The sequence below is a fragment of the Pristis pectinata genome, chromosome 20 (genome assembly GCF_009764475.1).
Source record: "Pristis pectinata isolate sPriPec2 chromosome 20, sPriPec2.1.pri, whole genome shotgun sequence".
Taxonomy (NCBI): Eukaryota; Metazoa; Chordata; class Chondrichthyes; order Rhinopristiformes; family Pristidae; genus Pristis; species Pristis pectinata.
In genome coordinates, this window is record NC_067424.1 from 6,776,102 (window position 1) to 6,800,634 (window position 24,533).

The 24,533-nt window shown below is 38.2% G+C and overlaps 1 protein-coding gene across 1 annotated transcript in view; it reads left to right on the forward strand.

Moving 5' to 3' along the window:
* Positions 1–24,298, forward strand: part of nucks1a (nuclear casein kinase and cyclin-dependent kinase substrate 1a) — a 35,212-nt gene extending 10,914 nt beyond the window's left edge. Inside the window, exons 3-8 of the mRNA XM_052034805.1 lie at positions 588–693; positions 1,207–1,289; positions 6,987–7,130; positions 15,784–15,939; positions 20,107–20,262; positions 22,369–24,298. Coding sequence (XP_051890765.1) covers positions 588–693; positions 1,207–1,289; positions 6,987–7,130; positions 15,784–15,939; positions 20,107–20,262; positions 22,369–22,604 — 881 coding nt within the window. The 3' untranslated portion in view covers positions 22,605–24,298. The remainder of the gene's footprint in view (positions 1–587; positions 694–1,206; positions 1,290–6,986; positions 7,131–15,783; positions 15,940–20,106; positions 20,263–22,368) is intronic.
* Positions 24,299–24,533: the final 235 nt, after the last annotated feature.

A 24,533-nucleotide genomic window follows, 5' to 3' on the forward strand; every position in this document is an offset into this window, starting at 1 on the left:
ATGATAATATTTCCCACCTCCATTCATCGTTGAACACTTACATTAAAGGGACCAAAAATCTCCTAGTGTTGCAGGCGATTATGGCAAAGTAACCCAAAAATGCACTTAAAAAAAGGACATGATGGAAATTCATAATTGCAGTTTGGATAAATTTTCATGCTACAGGTTTTTATTTTGCATCCATATTGTCTTTCCCATATTTCTTCTTTCTGTGGCATACTTATAAAATGTTTTGGATAGAAACTAATTGGAACTGAAGCATGTTTGCTTTGTAGTTGTAACCAAAATTTAGATGTTGTCTTCTATTCCTCGTCTCAGAATGGTGGTGTATCATAGTCATAGAATTATATAGCACAAAAATGAGCTCCTTGGCCCAATTCGTCATGCTGACCGAGTTGCCTGCCTGAGCTAGTCTTATTTACCTGCATTTGGCCCACTTCCCTCTAAATCCTTCCAATCCATTCACCTTTCTCAGTGTTGTTGTAATCGTACCCACTTCAACCACTCCCTTTGGTATCATTCTCTTTGATGTACTGAATCGGGGGTATAGTGAAAATAAGAGTATTAAACAGGATCTCTCCTTGCAGATGAAGCCTATGGAAGAGATTCACCCCCTCCGGCTAAGAGAGCACGAGCGTCTCCCAGGGAAGGAAAAAACAAACGAAAGTCTGCAAAAAATGCACGAGATGAAAGGTAGCTTTTATAGGATCTCTTCATTTTCCATGTTCTTGTTTTAAAGGTCTGTCTTGTAAGTTAATACATTTCTGAAGCTTTGCTTTATGTGGGTTGGTTTGGGTATATAAAACTGCTTTTAATTTTTAACTTGAAATCATTTGGTGTATAGAAAAGCAGAAGTGCTGTTAAACAAGCTGTCATTTCTCTGAGGCACAAGTTTAAATTCAACTCTAGAAAACAACATGACAGGAATGGTATCTTGGATGGTTTGATGGCTGTGAGCCCTTGCCTTCAATGGCATTAAAAGAGACCACCCAAGCTGCATGGGTGGATTTAATGAGCAAGCAGCGATTGGACAGTGACGATTTAAAACCTCATTCGGCATAGGTTTGCTACCAGAACTGAAGACTTGTTTCTTTGACACGGTGCATCGTTGCCAAAGTTGAAATAAGTTGTGGCTATTTATATTTTTGTGGAGTGTAACTATGCAAGAAGTTTTTGTATTGGCACATATTCTTATTTATTTGGCAGTGAGGAATCAGACGACAAGCTTTATGAGAAGGACCTGAAGGCTGCCATTGCATTGTCCAAGAAGGAGACATCCCATTCACCTGGTGGGTTTACATTAAACTGTATGGTACAGGTTAAAGGTCAGACCGAAGGAAACAACCTAATGTAAGTGTAGTTGTCTGTCTCATAGCTCTGCATTTGTAGGTTTTGATTATTCCTGGAGGCAAATATGCCACCTTGTTGTTATGATTAATATGACCACCTGGTGATGGGACCCTTGGAGGGAGAATATACACTAACGTCTTGCCAGCCAATTGAGCTAAGGCAGTGTATCATTCTTAGCTAATCCTTTTTAAGTTAAAGTGAATAATTAGGGGAAAAAAGAGCAGTGGAGGTAAAATAAGTGAAGTTTTTACATGTGGCACTTGTAATTGTGCAGTTTCCTGAGTTACCAGAATTCTGTATCAACATGCGTTAGGTAGTTCTTGAGAGAAGTTTAGCAGTGGGAAGCAATCTTTAAAATATGAAAGGCATTATGCAAAAAAGGACAGGTTCACACAAGCTGACTCCTTGTAGTTAGAGAGATCTAAACTTACCGTGCTTGAAATTCAAGTACACCTAAAACTTGTAGCCACTTGTAGTTATATTTAACATCTTTGGGATAACTAGGCCCTTGGCAATACGTTACGGTAGCTTTTTTCATTCCATTTTGGGATGTGTGAGCTGCTGATAAAGGAGCCTTAGCGAGTAACTGCAGTGCATGTTGTAGATATTACATGCTGTAGACAAACTGCTGGTGGTGGATAAGGTGCCAAGCAAGCAAGCTGCTTTGTTCTGGGTGTTGTGAACTTCTTGACTGTTGTTGGATCAGCTCTTCCACAGGCAAGTGGAAAGTATTCCATCAGACTCCAAACTTGTGTCTTTGCAGATTGTGGAAGGGTTTTTGGGGTGATGGGAGGTGAGTCACTCACCACAGGATACCCAGCCTTTGACCCGCTGTTGGAGCCACAGTGATTGGTCCACTTGGATTTCTGGTCAATGATGATTCCCAGAGTGTAGCTCTATGATAATGTCATTGAATACTAAAAGCAATACGAGCAGGAGTATGTCATGAAGTCCCTCAAACCTGCTCCAACATTCAGTAGCATTGTAACTGATTTGATCTTGGTTTCAACTCTGCTTTCCTGCCTGTTTTCCATGATTGTTGACTTCCATATAGATAAGAAAGCCATGTCAGCCTTGTGCATATTTGATGATTTAACCTCCGTGGTTCCTAAGATGGAGAAAGGTTTGTGGCCCTCAGAGGGAAGAAATTCTTCATCTTTTCTTAAATGGGCATCTCCCTATTCTGAAATTATGCCCCCTTGTTTTACTTCTCTCTATTAAGGAAAATTTTTTCTCAGCATCTACCTTGACAGGCTGCCGCAGAACCTTTTGTGTTTTAATAAGATCATCTTTCATTCTTACAAGCTCCAATTTGTTAAACTTTTCCTCATTAGGCAATCCCTCCATCCCAATGAACCTTCTCCAGAGTGAAAGCAACTACCCAGATGTGGTGTCACCAGCGATTAGTAGCAAGACTCCCCTACTTCTATTCTCCAACCTATTTGCAACAAAGGCCAACTTTCCATTTGCCTCATTAAGATGTTCTTCCTTGATGCTAATTTTGTGTTTATGTACAAGGATATTCAATCCTGCTATTCTAGCTTTCTATCTCTTTAAACAACATTCTGCTTTTCTGTTTTCTTATAAAAGTGGATAACCTTGCATTTCTTCGCATGATTCTTCATCTCCCAAAGTTTTGCCCACCTAGTCTATATCCCTTTAAAACTCGTCCTCGCAACTTACTTTCTCACTTATGTATTAGCAGCAAATTTGGCTACAAATACACTTGGTTCCTTCATCCAAGTCATTACTATAGATTGTAAATAGTTGCTGCTCAGCACTGATCCCTGTGGCAACCCCATTGTTATCGCTTGCCAATCTGAAATTAACTCATCTAATGCAACTCTATTTTCTGTTAGTTAGCCAATCCTGTATCCATGTTAATATATTTCTCCCAATGCCACAAGCTCATAACCTGTGCAGCAACTTTTTAAGTAGTTTGTTATCAAATTCTTCTTGGAAATATAAATATATTGGTTCCCCTTTATCCATTGTCAAAGCACACTAATAATTTTGTGAAATAATGTTTCCTTTTCATAAAACTACTTGACTCTACTGGTGTTATGATTTTCTAAATGTTCTGTTATTTCCTTATGAATGGGTTCCAGCATTTTCCCAATGACAGATGTAGTGCTAATTGGCCTCTGCTTTCCTGCTTGCTCTCTCCCTTCTTTCTTGAATTAGAGTGTAACTTCTGCAATTTTCCAGATTGCAAGGACGTTTTCAGAATCTTTTGGAACTTCGTAATCAATACCTTCACTATCTCTGCAGCCATTTCTGTTAAGACTTTGGGATGCAGGCCACTGGATTCACAGGGCTTGTCCATTAGTTCTATTAATTTGCCTAGTACATTCTTCTCTAGTGTCAGTGATTTTTTTTTTCAACTTTGTTCTTCTTGGCAGATTTTGCATTATTGGGATGATTTTACAATAAAGACATAAAAAATATTTGTTCCCTTCGTTTGCCATTTCATTATTTCCCAGTCTCATTCTGGAAGGAACCAATATTTACCACAGCTACTCTTTTTTAAATGGAGAAGCCCTTGCTATCTTGTATTTCTTGCTAGCCTTATAATAATCTATTTTCTCCCTCTTTTGGTCATCCTTTGTTGATTTCTAAACTTTCCCAATCTTCTAAGCTACTAATAATGACCCTCAACTTCCTTAGTTACCCCCAGGTGTATCTTTTTCATGGATTCTTTATTTTTGAATGCAGTATATTTTTGAGATTTAGGAAATATCTCCTAAGATCTGTTCCAAAGCTTACCTGCTGTTCTATTTTCCCCAGTCCACTTTAGCCAGTTCTGCCTTCAACCATTGCAATTACTTCTGATCAAATTTAAGACATCAGTTTCACACTTGCATTTCTCATTCTCAAATTGAATGGAATTTATCACACTGTGATCAATCTTCTCCAGGGGCTTCTTTGCTATGAGGTCATTAATTCATGTTGCCCCATTACATCTGATCAGATCTGAAATGGCATGCTCCTGTTTGGATGTACACCAAACTGTTCTAAGAACTGTCCTGAATATATCTTATGAAGTCATCCTTAAGGCTGCCTTTGCCAATTCTATTTGTCCAATCTCTATAAAGACCAAAATAGCTAATGATTATTGTGGCGCTTTCTCTGTTACTTCTTGATTTCTACTGTCCTACAATATAACTAATGTTAGGTGGCATAGTTAATGTTAGCGTATTCCCACCAGTGGCTTCTTTTATGTCTTCACCCTAACTGATTTTGTATCTTAATTTACGAGCCTGGATTATTTCTCAATCAACTATACGAATCTCATCCTTTATAATCAAAGTTGCCTCATCTGTTTTTCCTATCTGTCTGTCCTTCCAAAGTGTTAAGTACCCCAGAATATTTAGTTCCCAGCCATGACAAACATGTTGTAGGTTAATCATGACTATTGAAACATACCCATTTATTTCTAATGGTGCATTCAACTCGAGTAATTGCGAATGCTTTGCACATTCAGGTTGAGAGCCTTTCATTTTGACTTCTTGCCATTTTTCCTACTCTTGATTCTAGTTGCTAGTGAGCTCTTGTATGTTCTGTCCTTCCCTATCACACTTCTTTTATCCTTACCAGTATCACTGCACTACTACCTTGTCCTTTCTCTTCGGCAGCCTTGGTTACTGAATTTGCAAGGACTCAGATCCTAGCCTGATTCAAATAAAGCATTCCAACCTCCCTCTCTCCTTGGTACAGGTGCCAAAGCCCCTTAAATCGAAACCCATTTCTTCCACTCCAGTCTTTTAACCAAGTCTCTGATCTTATCAACCCTTTGGTATTTGCAAGTGACTTGGGTAGTAATCCAGAGATTAATAACAATGTGTTTTCTGCATTTTTATTTGGACCCTAGCTGCTTGTACTTCCTCAGCAGAGATTTTATTTTAGTTGTACTTTTATTGTCATTGCCTACATGGACCATGACAACTGCATCTTGCCCTTCCCACTCTCAGGTTCCTCTCCAGCTCCAGGGAGATGCCCTTAACCTTGGTGTGAGACAAGCAACAGACTTCCCGATCACAGAGCAGTGTTTACCCCCCACGCCCAATTCCTATCTCATTTCAATGCATTTCTTTTCACTCACCTAACTTGAATGGGCCACTGTACCAGGGCGCTATGGTTAGTTTGGTCATTTTAGCTGGAGTCTCTGCACATGTCAGCGCAAGATTGCATAAAGGTCATACATAAAGCAAGATGTGCAGTTCCTTCAATGCTACCCTCTGGATCCTTCTACTTGTCTTGCTCATAATCCCTGAACCTCTTCAGAGTCAAAGTAGCTAACCTCGCAGAAAACTTTTGCCTTCCTCAGTGCATAACAGTGTCTGAAAGCAGGGACTCCATCTCATCAATTCTGAGCAACTACAGCACAGCAGAGCTGTGATAATTGAAACTGGTAATCGTTTTCAGCTGGCTATTGATAATTTTTAGTTATTATATAGTCTAGTTAATCGAATTTCAAGGTATAAATTTTAGTTACACCTTTTGCAATGGGTTATAATGAAGAGGGGACCCCAAGTAAACTGGAATAGGAAAAGAAAACTAATACTTGCCAGACAGCTGCTTTTCTGACTTCCTATGATGTTGTTTTTAGCCTTCTCTCCTGTTTTTCAAAGTTTAGGTTGCTGTTGTTCATGATGCTTATTAACTTAACTTGGGTTTTTTTAGATGCAAGCGTACACTCACCATAATCCGGAGTTTATACTTTTTAAAAGCAGTACTTTGTGGAAATCAACTCCATGTTAGCAAAAATTCCAATTTTTATACTCTGCAGAAGCAGAATGTCGTGGGTTTGTGATTAGCCTTTCTCTTGCAAGAACAATGAATTCTAAATATTAAAAGCCCACAAAGGACCAATAGAAGCAGCTTCCTATGACGCCCATTGCACCTTTTTGTTTCTAATCTAATTTATAGTCCTCTTTGCATATGTCTGCGCTATTTCTGGTTGAATTTTCTGGATGATTGTGCATGCACGTCCTGCTTTTATTTCCCTGTGCATGCTTCTCGTGCTTTTTAAGCATCTTGGCAGCTTGCGCAGACTGGAGTGATTTAACATAAGTTTTGAAATAACAAGTGGATGGTGCATTTTGGGATACTAATGTATGGTGGAGAGTTGCAAAATTTAATTTTCTCTGCATGCGTGATTCCAGGCATGCAACGTGGGGAAGAGGCTGCAGCAAATGTGGGCTTGGTATAGTGATGTTATTGTTGTGTGGTATTGCACTTCCTGGTGGCCAATGGTAAACCAGAATGATAGGCAAATGTTGGTTACTTGGCCTAGACTATTGGTTGTAGCCCAGTTAGTTTAGAAGAATCTGCTTCTGCCATTGGGCTTGGTTGTTCGTGGATTTTTTTTTGCCCATGAGTTTCAAGGAAGGTGTTATAACAGGGCAGAGTGTGTTCTCTTAATCTTTTTAGTTCCTATATTTTACACACACAAAAATGGTGATTGCCATTGATTTGTGTTCCACTTGTTAATGGAGCTGAGACATTTTCTAGTTTTTGTTGTCAAATTACTTGGTGTAATATTCTCTGCCTGGCTTGTCTGCTGGCCTATTTTTTTTTGAAATGATAATCTACCCAGTTCGCTTCTGTAAGAATTTTCTGCAATTTGCTTTCAGATGAGGACATGGGGAGTGAGGAAGATTTGGACCACGGTGACAGTGATTATGAAGCATCAAAGAAAAAAGGCAAAAAAGGAAAAAAGGTTAAAGGAGATAAGAAAGAGAAGAGGACACTCAAAAAGCCCAGGAAATCGGCTGAAGGTAAGTTGCATCCTGTGCTTTAAGATGAGGAGGTAATGGGTTGTGATTTTGATATTGTGATTAAGAGCTCCCATGGAGCAGAGGACGCTGATGAGAAACCTGATAGACATACAAAATTAAGGGCACGTAGATAGGATATATGGTAGAAAACTTTTCCACAAAACAGAGGTGTCTAAAACTAGAGGGCATAGGTTTAGGGTAAGGGACAAGAGGTTTAGAAGAGATCTGACGAAGAACTACTTCTTCATTCAGAAGGTGGTTGGAATTTGGAATGCACTGCCTCATGGAGTGGTGGGAGCAGGTACTCTCGTAACGTGTAAGTGGTATCCAAACAAGCACTTGAATCGCCAAGATATACAAGGCTATGGACCAAATGCTGGTAAATAGGATTAGTATGGATGGGTACTTGATGGTTGGCATGGACGTAGTGAGCTGAAGGGCCTGTTTCTGTGCTGTATGACTCTAAGAAACAATGAAGGGAGGATCTGAAGTGGAAAGGATATTTCAAAATCTGGGAAAGGGCCACAGGTGGGTTGTGCCGTACAATGCCAATTGTGGTTTTCATGAAGTTCAGGTTTGGCTAAGAGATCTGCAATGACTTTTGCTGTAAGGCAGAGCACTTTGTGATGCCTAGACATATAATATGACTTATGTGAAGCATACTGCAGCTTGTATGCAGAACGAGTTGTTTGTTCAACCCTCATCTGAAATGTGCCATTTAAAAAGATCTTATTGTATAATGACCTGGTCATCTGCTTCAGAAGTACAATCTAGGGCATTGTACCAAATTTTACAGCATATCCTACAAAGATCCTTGAAGGATACCATGGTTAAGAAGGCGTATGGGATACTGGCCTTCAGTTAGAGTACTGAATACAAGAGCATGCAGGTTATGCTCCGACTTTATAAAACATTGGTCAACCAGAGTGTGGTGCGCCGCTCTGATCACTACACTGAAGGAAAAGTGTGTTAGCGTTGTTGAGGTTACTGAGGAGATTCGTCAGAATACTGCCTGGGATGGACCGATTCAGTAATGAGAAGAGACTGGAGAGGCAAGATTTGTTTTCCCTGGATTAGAGCAGGTTAAGAGGGGACATGATTGAGTAATATAAAACTGAAGCATATAGATAGGATAAGCTGCAGGAAACTTCCCCCAATTCAGAGGTAGATAAAACCAGAGGACATAAGTTTAGGGTAAGAGATTTAGTGGGCATCTTGAGGCGGCCCTTTTTTACCCAGAGAGTGGTGAGTACCTGGAATGCACTGCCTGAGAGAGTGATGGAGGCAGAGTTGTTGACAGCATTTAAGAATTGTTGAGAAGGCATAACAAGCTATGTGCCTGGTGCTGGAGGATGGCAGTAATGTGGATGGGTTCCCACTGGTCGGTGTGGATGTGGTGGGCCAAATGGCCTGTTTCCATGCTGTGATTCAATGTAATGCGGGCAAATGAGATTAGTGTGCGCGAAAAGATCGGCATGGATATGGTGGGCCAAAGGACCTGTTTCGGTGCTGCATGATAATGTGTCTCTTTGAGATTAGGCAGAGCCTCAGCTTAATGTCTTAACTGATATTCAAAATCAGTGATGGTGCAAGACTCCCTCAGTACAACGCTGGTGTATTAGCCTGGATTTTGTGCTGTAGTCTTTGGAGTGCAAACTTGAATCCTACTGACTTCGGCTTGAATTCCGAGCAGAAACCCTTACCGATTTTATTCCTGTACTAAGACCTAGGAGTGCCAAAATCAAGTTCCATGCAAATTAAGGGAGCAGATTTGAGATTGACATTCTTTGAAAGCTCCATGTTGCTCTGCATTTAACCTTTAAGATTGAGATCATGTAGAAAGTTTATAATCTGTCTGATTAATTTTGTTTTCCTCCTCTTTGACTTTGAATTACCACTTTCATTTTTCTTGTATGAGCTGGGACCATGCATGCAGTAAAGTATAACTTCTCTTTACACTCCATCCATACTTATGCAGGAATCTTAAAATTATTAAAAGTTGAAAAGTTCTGCCAGTTGCCCCCTGGTATATCCCATCTCTGAAACCTTCTTGATCTCTTAACTCATTCTAACACCTAAATGTGTCATGGAGTTATCAGATTAGATGGGGAGTGGGTGGAAAAGAAATTGTTCCACTGTACAGGGTGGTTACAGGTATGATACTTATACGTAGCTATCTTAAGGGCCAACAGTTTATTGGTGCCAATAATTTGACGTGGTGTCCAATCTTTTTTTTGTTTCTGCTGTCCATTTAATATGTATTAAGATGTCTGTCAACATCACATTAAGCTGCTGAACAGCAGTGTTTATGAATAACATAGTGTGACACTTTTTTGTTTTGGTTCACTTGTCTGTTAAATTAGGGCAGAACCTTTGCACATTTTTAAATTGTGCACACCAGTGCTACTGTGCTCTGCACTGCTGCACAAATTCAAAATCTGCAGGGGAACAGTTGGCCATAATTGGGGACTGGTTGCCAGTTGATTCAGCTTGCTGTTCCTTGGTTTATGAAAAATCCGTATCAAGACTGTTGTGTTTTGTTCTTTGCCTCGTTGGATGGGAATTTAAGTGATATTCTGCAAATGGCAATGTTGGCTGTCCTTCAAACTAGGTACCAAGTATTGTATTTGTATGTAATGCTTTCAAAAAAGTTAGTCAAATGACAATCATTCTCATAACTTTGTGTATATGTGTAATAATTTTTGGCAATGGGGCATTTTTTTCTTCTTTCTGGGTTCCTGGAATTGCTGCTTAAAGGATAACTCCAATCTCCAAACAACTTCTATTTTAAAGAAGGTAATTATAGTCAGTACTTTTGAATGGTAAGTACTTTAGATGTGTCCCAGGTATGTATTTGCTTTGTATCATAATCTCAATCCACTCCATTTTCTGTCCCCCACCTTCCTCCTCCACCACCACCTACTCCGACCCTGTTAGCCCCAAACCCGCAAATTATTCTGTCTCCTAGACTTCTCATTCTGAAGTTTGTGATATATGCTGATACATTTCCACCCAGACCGGTATATTAGCTGAGAATTTTTTTTATTGTTTCCTACCTTATCCTGAGTGTTGCAGCATATTTGATTGTGAAGGACATTGCTGCCAAGCCTTGTCAATCAATATTCTATATATGTGCACTCCAGGAATGGATAATGGATGATATGTGGAGTAGGAGCATCTCTCCAACTTCATTCCTTGCCCGTGCTCCTAATCTTTGTACCTCATGGACACCAACGTCTATTACTGTGTGCCTTTTTGTTGAAATTAACTCATAAATAGATCAAATCTCAAATCATACTCTCCAGCATTTGTCTCCATTAGTTTAGACTTAATTATAACTGGTAATAATAAAACATATCAAAACTGCTGGAGCATTAATTTTGGCTGACTGCCAATGCCTTCAAACTATAAGCCTATTGCTAGAAAGCAAAATTGGTTACTCTGTTATATCTTCCAAATAATTTGAAGGAGAATTTCAGTATTAATTATTTTAATTTTTGTGAATTGTTGAAAACAAAATGCAAACAGAACACCAGGTTAGTACTTATCATCCAGTAATAAATCCCAGCGTTAATTCCTCCATACACTATACACATACTTGGGTTGCAGTTTTGGATGTCTCATTTGCCTAAAGATGGCTGTTGATCTCTGGAAATATATCATGAATTCTGTCCTGATACATTTTGTCATATCTGAATTATCTTTGGAAGATTCAGCAATTAAAACAACCTAAGTGTCCAAAGTTTGTTTTTTTTTTGTGTTATTTTGAATTATTGATAGAGTGAATCTGGAAGTACTTGTTCATTTTCCAATCTCTTGAGGTGCCTTATTTGATCAGTGGTGGCTGTATGGCTGTTTTAAATGTTAGTGGTGCCAACCAGCATTGGCCTTTGGTCATCGTGACTGCTCTTATGAAATGTTGAGCAACCTCTCATTGCTTTCTAGATAGCACAGAGTGGTTGTCATTGTAATCTTCTAAGAATTGTGACTGTTGCATGTCAGCACTCTTGACATCTTGATGTTCATTGGTCCTTGCTTTCTTTGACTACAGTAGTTCTTTTTTGGAAGTTGTGTAGTTAAGAATTTGATTTTGAAGTCATTATTCTTCTTAGAAACTCGAAAATGGATGATCAATAGAATAGCAGGAGTGTTGTACACAAAGTTAGTATGTCTGAATTTGTCTTTGAGCAAAGCTACAGGCCATGAGCATGTTTAACCTGTACAGGTTAAAGCTTCAATGCTATTCAGGCTGTCATCACCCTGGAAAACCACAGTTCGAAGAGTAAGTTCAGAGGACTAACAGGCTGGTTGTGGGGAAAAGTTAGAACAACAATTTTTCTGCTTTTAGCGGACTTGGCAGAAAGATCTTGCAAGATGTGTAATGAGTTAACCTGTAATCCAATTGAATAGAATGTGAGTGAGGGATTTAGGCCCAAGGTTCAGGCAATAAGCCTCAGACTGATATGTTGGATGGATTTCTGGGACAGTAGAGATAAAAACCATGAATGTATTTTAAGAAACAGCTGCTGTGATTGGAAGAACTGCAGCAGCACTCTGTGTGTCAACTTTTCATTGTAGTTGTATTATAAATAATATTTACTACAAATTGTTGAAGAAATTATATTTGCACTTGAGCCATAGATCCATTTGTTTTCTTGCTGATCACCATTTTAGGGCAGTTTGAAAGCAGAAAGCTGAGGATACTGGAAATATAGAATTTAAACAGAAAATGCTGGAAATATTTAACAGGTTGGGCAGTGTCTGTGGCGAGAGAAACAGTTAAATTTTCAGATTAATGAAAAGCTATATCATAATTGATAGATGACATTCTTATTGGAGATTGAAAGTGATTAACTTGGAGGGAAAATGCTCCAGATATTCTCTTCTAGAATGCTTTTATTGCAATCTTTCCATTGAAATTAGCTCAGTTTATTGTCTTTGTGACAATTTGTACTGTTTCGCTTGTTTATAGTCCACTCTTGATTAAATCAGTGTTACTGTATGTATTTATTGTTTTTCTTTGTTTAAACTTCTGATAACTTTTGTATTGCACCACGTTGTTTTGGTGACATTTATGTTTATCATGCAGAGTGTGTAGTCTAGTGTGTATTTAAAAACATTTCAAGGATGGTCCAATTAACTGAGTAAACCTTGTGCAGTTTGCTGTCATTTGACCCATAACAGATTGCTTTATTGAAACACTTCTTTTCTAAAATATGTAGTTTGTGGGAGAATGTATTAATGTTTGCTTTTTGTGTGCATTTTTATTCCGGATGAAACTTGTAGCTCAAAATGTGTCCTTATTTGCCAAATAAAAATGGGTTCCATTTTCAGAATGGGATAGATTTATCAGCTGCACAGGAAATGTTTTCAGTTGGGCTTCTTAAAATGTTTTCTTTGCACTTTGCATTTTACCAAACTACTTTGTAATATCCATTAATCCTTTGGTGTAATAGAACAAAATTCAAGTCTGCATTATTTTCCTATTAGATACCAAATCTAATGTCACATTACTGGTTGCTCGTTGTAAATTTTAATATTCCTCTGGAAGAATATTTCATAGCCTTCATACAAAATGAAACTTGGTTTCATTGCTCATGTAAGGAAAAAGATTCCATATTTAAATTATCCTGTGCAATGACTTTGTCATGAAATTGTTTCAAATTTATACCCTCTAATTATTGTCTTGCTAACTGTCACAAATTATCATGTACTATCATATATTATGGATAGTTCCTTTTTATGGCCATGTTTACTACTACTACTATTGCCTTTTAGTGACTTGTATATCCTCACACAGAATCTTCTTTGCTGCTTCAAAGCAACAAGATTTTAAATGGCACCTTTCTTAGGATTTTTGTTTAGCATAGGAAATATTTTCACCAAATCCTATTGTGGAAGTGCAATGCTGATTAAATGAACATGGTACTTGAGTTGTTGTTTCTGGGAGTTGAATCTCCTTAGAACAAAGAAGGCTGAGAGCTGATTTGATAGTGGTGTGTAAGATCATGACTGGTTTAGCTGGGATAACCTATTTCCAATAGCTGGTGGTTTAAGGAAAATTGTTAGAGGTGAGATGTAATATTAGGGCAAAAAAGATTGACAAGTGTATGGGAACAATGATACAGTCTTGTCTGACATCAGTCTACACTGAGAGTGGTTCTGTTGTAGGTGTAGTCTCTGCAAAATCCCAGTTCACCTCCTGTAAGTTCTGTCATGGGACGTGATTATCAGGCAGATGGAGGAAAAGATTCAAGGATGTGCACAAAACCCTCTTGAAGAAATGCAACATCCCCACTAACTCTGAGAATTTCTGGCATCATGCCAGCGTGGAAAAGGAGCATTTGACAGTCCTGCAGCCATATGTCAGGAGCACACAGAAGCCCTGCATAACCAGTGGAAGGATGGAACCAGTTCACGAATTACTTGCCTTCCTGCCCTCTCTGTGGAAAAGTCTGCAGTTCCCACCTTGGCCACGTTAGCCACCTCGGCCACGTTAGCCACCTCAGTACCTACAACACCAGAATGGAAGTAGGTCATTCTTGATCCTGAGGGAATGCTGTCGAAGAAGGTCTAAGAGATGCAGGTTTAAAGTTTTATGGATATAAGGAAAAGCCACTTACTTGAACAATTAAAGGAAGGAATTTGGTGCTGAAAGGAAGGTGAAAACAGAATCAGTCAATGCCTTTGAAGAGGAACTGAATGGCACGAGAATAATTTGCAAAGCTTTGGGGAAAGAAGGGGGGAAATGGGACCAAGGAGATTGTTTCACTGGGAGCTGGCATAGATTTAATGCGCAGAATAACTGCTGTCTTTGCCATAACAGTTCGATGATTGGCTCGACTATCATTGTGAAACACCAGCAAATCACCGTTGAACAAATATAAAAATAATTTCCAGACTTGTCTTTTTTCTTTGCTGGGCTTTCCCCAGACAGGTAAACTGAAGAAACGGTTGAAGAGCAGCCATTAATGTAGAAATGCCTCAACTAACTTAACTAAAGCACCTCTGACCACTGGTATTAAAAAAAAGACTTGTTGGGTTTGAAATTGTTCCATCTTAGTGACTGAAGGACATGACAATGCTGCTATTCCCTTCTGTTTATTCAGTGGCATACAAGACATTGATGCAGTGCAAAAGGTTATGTTCACTTTTACTGGCCCTTTTCATCTTTATAATATTTATGTTGCTCACTTTTGAAGCATTATGCTCCTTTGCGCAGATTTGACTCTTTCATGATCACTATCTTGGGTGTCAGTTACTTAGCAGGTATCTGATTCTTGAAATCTTAACTGGTTTCCAGTGGCTGAGATTTGTTGCCAGCTAATTTCCCATGCTTTTTCAAGTATTTAAACAGCTGGCCATATGTTTGTGTTTGCAGGGGTTGAGAACTACTGTGGCTGGTGTGAGTTGAAGATCATTTGGTTTACATCAATAAGAGTTTGGTCATTTTTGTCTCCATATCTGTGTAAATACCACTTAGTAATGAGATACTTGTTTATTTCTGAAAAGCAGTGTGCGTCATAATGAACAGGAAAATCTACAGCATGAAACTGGGCAGGCATTTAAAGTGAGCTGATTGTGGAATCTGGAAATTACTTCAGTATTCTGTTTTTTAAAATCTCTGGGAATCTCCCTTAACCTTTGACTGAACAATTAACCTAAGTGCTGGATTTGATTATAACTCTTACAGTAGAACTAATAGAAATAATATACCTAAAGAAATCATTGAGATGGTTAGCCTGGAACACTCAATGTATCAGTGTTTTTTTTTTAGCAGTTCTTGCACAACTGACAAGAAAACATCGCATTGATGGCATGATATATTTTAATATTTTTTCATGTGATGAGTCCAGGCAATGATATCATTAAATTGTGTTATTTTACCAGCTTTTTAAGGAGCTAACTGAATCGTATTTGTAAATTTGTCACTTACTGCTCAATCAGTTCATACTTGTCATTCTTACCACTTCATACTGTTGCTGCTACAGTTCCAGTGATGCTAAAAGTTGTGCTTTCAAATGATGGGGTCACTCAACCAAAAAGATTGTTGTGTTATGACTGTTGGGCAAGGAATTTGATCAAATAATTTATTCTATGGTCCTGGTGACAGATTGCCCAATTCTATGCCCTGCTAACCATTAGCAAATACATGCCAGAGGAAAAAATTCTGATTTGGCTCTGATGTACCCAGTGAGGAACTTCTCACCTAAAGAATAATCATTTTGGTAATAAGCAATTACTGAAGTTTATTTCCTGTAAGGTTTGGTATTTTGAAAGGAAGAAAATTGGTAAGGTCAGTGACCAATATGGAATACCATATGGAACAATGTTTGTTCCATAAGTTAACATCATGGGGGGAAAATATAAGGTGGTGCTCCATTTTATTATCAGTGTAGAACATGTCTAACTTCAGATGGAAATTTTTTTTATTGTAGCCTCCTAGAATGACCCAGCTACAGTATAAATCCCAATTGAATTGGTACACATTATTTTTCATGCCTTAAACCAACCATCTTCTATGGTCTCGGAAATCAGCATCACAGTTTCATAAAGGTGCAAACGTATGTTGCTGGTGTCTATAATGTCTTCCAGTAGAAGTGGTGTGGATTTGTGATTTTAAAATTTAATCCCATCTATATGCATCTTTTAGCAGGGGATGATGAGAGTGAAGATGAAAAAGGCCACAAAGATGGTCGTCAGAAAAGGCAAGCTGCGTCCAAAGCTGCAAGCAAACAGAGAGAAATCCTGTTGGATGATGGAGGAAGTGAAGAGGAGCATGAAGAAGATGAAGAGGCCATTCAGGAAAGTGAGTGATATAACTTGTGCTGCCTGGAAAGATTTTGAGAATGTGATAAGATTATAATTGTGATCTTGATTGAAGTACAAAAGTGAGATATTGGAGATGCAAGAAATTTGAAATAAAACTGGAAAATGCAGGGAATACATTGGTGGTCAGGTACTCATTTATGGAAAAAGTTAACAATTCAAGTTGACTATGTTGGACCTCTGGAGGTTCAATTGTATGATTATAAATTGGTGGTTGAATTAAATTATTCAGGGTGTGTACTGTGTATTGGACCAGGACAATCATGGTGTCCATTGAATAAGCTGTTCTTAACAATTGGGTGGCTATAATTAGTGCTTTAATAGACATCAGGTAGGACTGAGCTTAACTGTGTAGCTACTGTCATTGACTTCCTGTTGCCTTTCATGAATGAAGTATTAAATGAATACTTTGTATCGGTATTCACCATGGAGAAAGATTTGGAGAACAGCAAGATCAGTGAGGAGTATGCTGATGTTCTAGGGCATGTTGATATTGAGGAGGAGGTTGAAAAGCATTAAGATGGATGTCCCCAGGACCTGATGGGACTTTTCCCAGGTTATTGAGAGAGGTAAGAGAGGAGATTGATGGAGATCTTTGTATTCTCTTGACAGAGGACTGGAGAACAGCCAGTGTTGTTGGTCTGTTTAAAAAGGGCATTCGAGACAAATCAGAAATTATAGGCTGGTGAGCCTTGCATCAGTGGAAGGGAAATATATTGGAGAAGATTCTGAGGAATAGGATCTACTCACATCTGGAAAAGTAGAGTCATCAGGGATAGTCAGCATGGCTTTCTGCAGGGGAGTTCATGTCTTCCAAAGTTGAGTTCTTTTTGAGGAGGTAACGAAGATGATTGATGAAGGTAGGGCAGTGTATGTTGTATGCATGGACTTCAGTAAAGCTTTCAACAAGGTCCGTCATGGTTGGTTGAGTCAAATGGGATCTATGGAGACCCGGAGGATTGGGTTCAAAATTGGCTTGGCCATAGAAGATGAGGAAATTGATGGAGGGAGGTCATTCTGACTGGAGGTCTGTGACTGTGGTATTCTGCAAGGATCGGTGCTGCGACCTCTATTGTTTGTGATTTTGACAAAAACATGGGGGGACTGATTAGTAAGTTTGCAGACGACACAAAAATTGGTGGAGTTATGGATAGTGAGAAAGGTTGTAAAAGGATTCAGTAGGATATAGACCAGTTGGAAACATGGGCAGAGGAGAAGCAGATGGAGTTTAATCTGGATGAGTGAGAGGTGTTGTACTTTGGGGGAGGTCAAATGGAAGAGGAGGAAAGTATACAGTAAATGACAGGAACATTGATGTACAGAGAGATGTTGTGGCGCAAGTCCATAGCTCCCTGAAACTGGCATCATAAGTAGATAGGGTGGTAAAGAAGGTTTGCGGCATGCTTGCCTTCATCGGTCAGGGTGTTAAAGTTGGGAAGTTGCGTTGCAGCTCTATGACGCTTTGATTAGTCCACATTTGGAGTATTGTGTGCAGTTCTGGATGTGGAGTTCACCTGGATGTTGCCTGGAATAGAGAGTAAAAGCTGCAAGGAGAAGTTAGACAAACTTGGGTTGTTTCCTCTGGAGTCTCGGAGGCCGGGTGGTGACCTGATAGAAGTTTATAAAATTATCAGAGGCATAGATAGAGTAGACAGGGTCTTTTTCCCAGGGTGAAAATGCCAAATCCTAGAGGGCATAGCTTTAAGGTGAGAGGGGGAGAGTTTAAAGGAGATTTAAGTGACAATTTTTTTTAAACACAGTGGTAGGTCCCTGGGACGCGCTACCAGTGGAAGTGGTGGAAATAGATATGATAGCAACATTTTAGAGGCATTTAAACAGACACATGAACAGGCAGGGAATTGAGGGATATCAACCATGTGCAGGCACACATGCAGTGTAAATCAACATCATGGTCACATTGACCTCTTGGGCCAAAGGGCCTGATGCTGTGCTGTACTATCCTAGGTCTATATGAAAAATGGATATTTGGATGAAAGACTGCTTATGGTGCCTGTGGGATTACAGTGGAACTGAAGATGACTGAGGACGTTGGGGTGGGGTGGGGAGGGGAGGGGGGGCGGGGTGGTTAGGCTGGAGCATTTATCTTAAATTACCTAGATTACTTCTGTTTTTACAGTTCAGTATCCTCATTAAAGTGAAACAATATTTATAACAAAACCAGAAAATATCTGGAAATGTTTAGATCATGCTGCACCTGTGGAGAAAGAGTTGATATTTCAGTTAACATTGTTTCTCTTTCCACAGATGCTACCTGATAAAAACATTTCCAGCATTTTCGTTTTTGTTTCAGATTTCCAGCATCTGCAGTTCTTCTTGGTTGTTATATAATTGGGAAGCCATGTTTAATTTGCTTGAAAAGCAAATTGCATTCAGCATTTAAGCAGTCTAATGAAACTTAATGTAAATGTGTTGTTCATGAAATTGTAGCCTTGTGTTCAGGGAATTGGTAAATTTCTAGTCTGAATTGCTTGTGATGTAATTGAGGTGGATACATTCGCTGAAAATGAAACATAGTTGATTTCATCAAATCAAATTCTATATCAATTGTTGGAAATATTCAGAAAGCCAGCCCAAATATAAACAATGATGAGTAGTTTTACTGTAGGTTTTCAAAGAAAAATAGTTCTAATGATCATCCAGAGTCCTAGTCCTGCTCCAGGTCCAGTCCAGGAGTTTCTAACATGCCTGGAGGATGGAAATAGAATGCATTACCTTCTACTGACGCTTATTCCTCAAAGGATTGTGATACTCAGCCAGTTATTCACATTGTCTGGATGAGTCAATTGAATTGACATCAGTCTGCTTTAGGGAGCGCTGCATCAGATGTACTAAGTACTGTTGCTGACTTAATTGGAAGAAATAGTATATATGTAATTGAGGTTTGAATTAAGAATGGTCTTCAATGCTGAGTAATTTTAGCTGTTTTTCTGTGATCATATAGTGTCAATTTTCTGTCCTATGATCAACAAACTTTCAAATGGTGAGCTGACATTAGACAATTTCTGCTTGGTGAGGGTCACTAGAATAATTTCAACCATTAGTTTGATGGTTACTGGGGTGGTTAAAGGACAAAGGATCCATAGCTAACCCTTTAAAATAGTTATATTGCTGAAGGCTGAATATAGTCATGTGAGATGTCCTTCAACCTGCAGATCTTACAGTTCGACATTGCTGAGTAGGTCAGTCAGTTAGCCCATTTCCTGTGTTTTAACACTGCACTTAAAATCAATCATCTTTATTATATCTATTCTGTTACATACTGATTAAGTTCATGATAAGGTGTAGTTTTTAGGCATTGTATTGTTAGCTTGGAGAATACTGCCATAATCAGAGCATTATTAACGAACGTGTACCTCACTGAACAGGTTTTCGGGCTGGTAGAGGGAGTGTAGCATGAATCCACATGGTGGTAGGAAACCTTCCCCTATCCCAGATCTCAGCTTCATATAACAAATTTGCTTGAATTTCCTTTGCTTGGATAAACCAATCCTTCCTGAATTGAAACTTCTTCAAAGAGATTGATTTTTGTAGATCCTAGGGTGTCCTGTTATGCCTTGAATGTTGGAAGAGAGATAAATGTTGGTTTAGGGCAATCTGTGAAATTTTAAATTTTTTCCTTAATAGAAGCCCCTAGTGTGTGATGCCTTTCTTATTTGTCCTTGCCCTGTGCTCTGCACTGTCAAAGCAACTCCTATATTGCCCTTTCCTAATTACCTTGATAGCATCGTATACCATGTACTGTAAAGTAGAATCAAGTGTAGGCAAGACCTGGGAGTGACACTAGATACCTGTCTTTGAAGGACGTTAGTGATTTAGCTGTCTTTCTTAATCAACAGTGAGCTTTTCTGATCAATAAACCTCTGGACTTTATTGAATTCAGTTTTGTGGCCTCTTCTGGTGGCCTTCAAACTTGCAATCTGGATCTCCTGTCCAGAACCGTAATTGTTCTGCCACCTTATAATGTGTGATGCCTCATTTGTGTTGGTGTTTATCAAGGACCTCTGCAGCTTAGGAATTTGTAAACATTTAATGAAAAATACAGCACGAAATATTTCTATATGCTGTTTGATCAGATCAAAAAAGTGATTATATGACTGAAATTCACACTTGCACAATATTATTGTAGAAGGGGACTCTGGAAGTGATGCAGACTTCTTTGTGGAGGAGGATGATGACAGTGACTATGAGAGCTCTTTGAAGAAAAGCAAAAAGGGAAGGAAAACTAAAACAGTACCTGAGAAAAAGGAAAAGAAAACACCTAAACCCAGGCTTAGCGCTACAGGTAAGCTGTTAATGGAAAAGTTAAATCCAAGGGCCGTCTCAAGTCCTTTCTTTAAACTAAAATGAAAATAACAGTGTGATTGTGTAGTTCAGGATCAGTGGGTTTAAAGGTGAAGGTTAGGTACTTAGTTGATGGAGTTGGGTTCACAGAAGAAAACAGGATTAAAGGGGGAAATGGGTGCTACACGAGTGTGATGGTGTATCTGGGGTCTGAAAAAAGTTCAAAAGGGTGACTGTCTATCAATAGAATTGAACAGCAACCAAGGAAACAAAAATAGTGATTCTAGCCTTTACGTCATTACTTTGTTTTGGGCTATTGGCACTTGTTGTGAACAGGTCTCATGATTTAAAAGTCCTCACGGCCAGACAGGCTTCTGAAAGAGTCAACTTTTTCCTTCTCCAGTTTTATCTGCATATGAGATTTGAAGGAAATGGGAAGGATTAGTGTACCTCTGTTAGTGACCTACCTTTTTAAATAATGTTCATCCTTTGCCCCTCTGCTCACAGCACATGCTCTTAAATGTTCAGAAAGATTAGTTAATCTGCAAAATTGAATTTAGTGAGGAAGAAGAATTGAGACCATTTTTTTGCATGGTTGTACAAATCTTTGTTCAAGTTACTTACATTCTTAGTTTATATGAATTATAAACTCATGTCATGGCATCAACATGCTGTAACATGAAGTAAGCCTTTTTCACTTCAAGTCTAATGGATTGGAATTTGGGGAAGTCTTTATATAAACTAGTACTAAATTCTACAGTAATTTTATCATAAACTAGGTAGCAGTTTTTGAATTTCCATGTTTAATTCCATGCCACCAGTGTGGTTGACTCTGAACTGTTTTAGTTCAGGACAATTTGGAGTGGGTAACAAGTGCCAGTGATGCTCACACAATGTGAATAATTGAACAAAAAAACCTGTGGGTGTGCAGACTCAAATTTCTTCTGCTTTAATATTGATAGCCTTGCTGTTATTTGCATTGGATATCCTAGCAATGTTTCTTTTAAATACATGTGACAGTAACTATTGCTTTTGTTGTTACATAGACGTATTCAGGAGACGTCTCTTATTTTCACAGTTGGTGAAGTTTTATTGTAGACTGAGTTGGGTGGTCATTATTTGGGATTTGAGTGGAGGCAATCTTAATGTTGGTCTGTCTATTAGGCTTAAGGTGTTTGGGGAAGTTTTCTTTAATGTTTAAGTATGTATTTCCTTCTCAGGAAGTATCATTCTTTACAACTGCAGCCAGAGAAATTTTGATGACTTGAGCTTCACTGTGCTCCAAGCTTGCCATGTCATCCTTTGTGCCTCTATTTAATATCATTTATCATAATTTTTTATGTTTTAAAATCTATAAAGATTTTTTTTAAAATTAAAGTTGAATAATATTTCTGCATTCAAGCTTAAACCTACATCTTCAACTGGTCTTGCGTATGTGTCCAACCTGGTATGTGTGCAGCTTTCCATTCTCTTTGCTTTTTGGTTGAAGTGTGATGACCTTCATGAGAAAGTTAGCCCCACTTTTTCCCTCCCCTTACCAAACTTCCCTTCATTAATTCATTGTTCAGTCATACACGAGTGATTACATTTGTAGTTTTCCAAATATATGCAAGGGTTTGGCGAAAACTTTTGGTCTCCATGCTTAGCAGTTAGGAACATACTGGTTATTAATGTGCATTAATGTTCCAGTATTGCCATCGTTTAAAGTTTTACTTAAATATTTCTTGAATTTTAAACCTGATGTTTTAAGCCATAATTAAATTTTTAATGTAAAAAAAATGTAACCCTTTTCTTAACAAAGAAACCAGTTGACTTGTTGGGCATGTAGTGGTGTCGATTGAGTGGTGGGTACTGTTTTGTAGTTCCTACATCTTGCCATATCTCCTGGGTAAATTTATGAATTTGACATTGGGATTCTTCTGATCAAAAACAATTTATTTTCCCTGCTGCCAGTTGGCCAAGCATTTCATTGATCTTGTATCAAAGTTGTTCTTGTATCAGAAACCTGTTTATCTTAAGTTGTATTGAATCATTTTAAAAATAAGTGATTTGTGTTGCATTAAAGAACACTTTTAATTATTGATTTGTGTGTCTTCTTACTTTTAAGTCACCCCTGCAACTCCCAGTCCGGTAAAAGGCAAAGGAAAGGGGCGGGTTGCTACCACAAAGGCATCACCACCTTCTAAGGGGCAACCACCTGAAAGTCCTGCTAAAGAATCAAAGAAAGAAAAGAGTCCTCCACCAGAAACAAATGAGGAAGAAGAGCCAGAAGATGAGGAAGAGGAGGAGGAGGAGGAAGAGGAGGAGGAGGAAGAGGAGGAAGTTAATTCTGGGGATGACTGAACAATACAAGGGGATATTTTTTATATAAGTAGAGTTAGAATAAACTTCACTGACAGCTTGGTTCACAAGGTTTAGACACAGGACTTGTGTGGGTGTGTGCGTGTGTGTTTTTTTTAATGCTGTGTCCCATTTTGTATCCTGCGGTTATTAACAAGAACAAATCATTCTAAATTTGGCTTGCTACTTTATAGGAGTTGCTTTGATCTTTTCAAAATTAGAATCAGCATAGTTAGCAGAAATTCCTAATATTTTTGGCAAATACTTTTATTTTGTCGTAATAATTTCAAGTCAAGTAATGAAAAGTCTTGCCAAGCTACAAAAGTATTTTAGCACAGCAGGTGCCCCTACATTATGTTCAGGCAAACCTCTCGGCTTGTTTCATCCAGGAAGTTAACCCGCCTTCCCAATTACTGCAACTAATTGTTGTGTACAAAAAAGGACAGAGTGGGTGTAAACTTGTGATGTCTAAGTATAATTTGTAGAACATAAAATTCATTCATCTTAGCAACAAAAAAGGTATAATTTTCTTCAGTCTCTGTTGTATTGCCTATTGAATGAATCATTCCTGTGGATTCCTTTATTTGAAAGGTTTAATAGCAAAAGACAAGATCAAAGGCTCCTGTAAATATATAACATTAGCTTAAATATCTCAACCTTGTAAAATTTAAATGCTGTAAATACACATAGCGAAATGAGTGACAAGTTTTAGATGTAGCTTCATTAAAAGCAGGTGTAGATTTTGCTTATGACCATAATGAAATGTGATCTTAACAGAGCAAATAAAAATATTTCTGGCATCTTAAAGATAAGCATCTGTCATAAACAACAATGCTGACTGATTGCCCTCTGTCTCTCAGTATATTTGAAGAATTTTCTAAAGTTCGTCTCAAAAACATTTTAGTCTTTTGTACCCAGTTCTGATGATTTGCATAAAACGCAAACCTATCCATGTAACTTGAAAATGTGAACCCCTGTTTCATTCTTCCAGCAGTATCAACTGGTGACTAATAAATAATCCCTAATAAATAAATAAATAAATAAATAAATAAATAGTAGTCAACTACTAAAATCCCATCTGAGTTTTGTAAATTTAAAAGAAAAACGGTTGTGTGTTCTATTTCAAAATACCCTTTTAAAGAAGTTTAGGTTCGGTCTAGACTTTTGTTTTTAAAATTTACTGGGATCTAAAAGGGCACAGTGTTCTGCAGTTCAAATCTAACCAGTTCACAAAAAAGGAAATACTCCATTACAGCTGATGATTGTATTTTAAAATATTATGGCCAAGCTGTTCCAAGTAAATGAGTGATAAAGTGTGATGTGATAATCCTGTAAACGTATCACACAGTTTCAGTGCTAGGTTTATCTTAAGATGTTTAATCTTGAAAAAGGAAACCAGGGGAAAAAAAACAGCTATGCACCACCAAAAATCACTGAGTCATCAGGTCTGATCTTGTGAACTGAATTGTTTTTTTTTTGCAGATTGAAACGTTTAAAAATGAATGTGATCGAATCCTGAAAAACTGCGCGTTTGTTGTCTTTATCAGCATTTTGTCAAAGCAGCCATATCTTTGTAAGTTACAGAAAAAAAGAACTTGTACAGCCAATTCTTAATGTTGACATCCAATTCAAGTGGGCTTTCAATTTCTTTTGTTTTTATTTTCGCTACAGAACATTAAATGTCTGCTGATGTAAAATGGTTTCTTTGCCCAATTATTTTTGAAGGCTGTAAAAAAAAGTTAAAGGTGGGAAAAGATAGCATTTTTAAAGTGACGTTGAGAGTAGTGCACCTATAACTTTCAAAGTAGCTTAAAAACCTTGGCCTTTGAAGTCTATTAAAATGTCAGAGTTTTGTTTTTAAGATTTATATTCCTACAAAATTACAGCTGATTGTGTTTTCTGTTTCAAGGTATGTTGAAAAATATTGTCTTC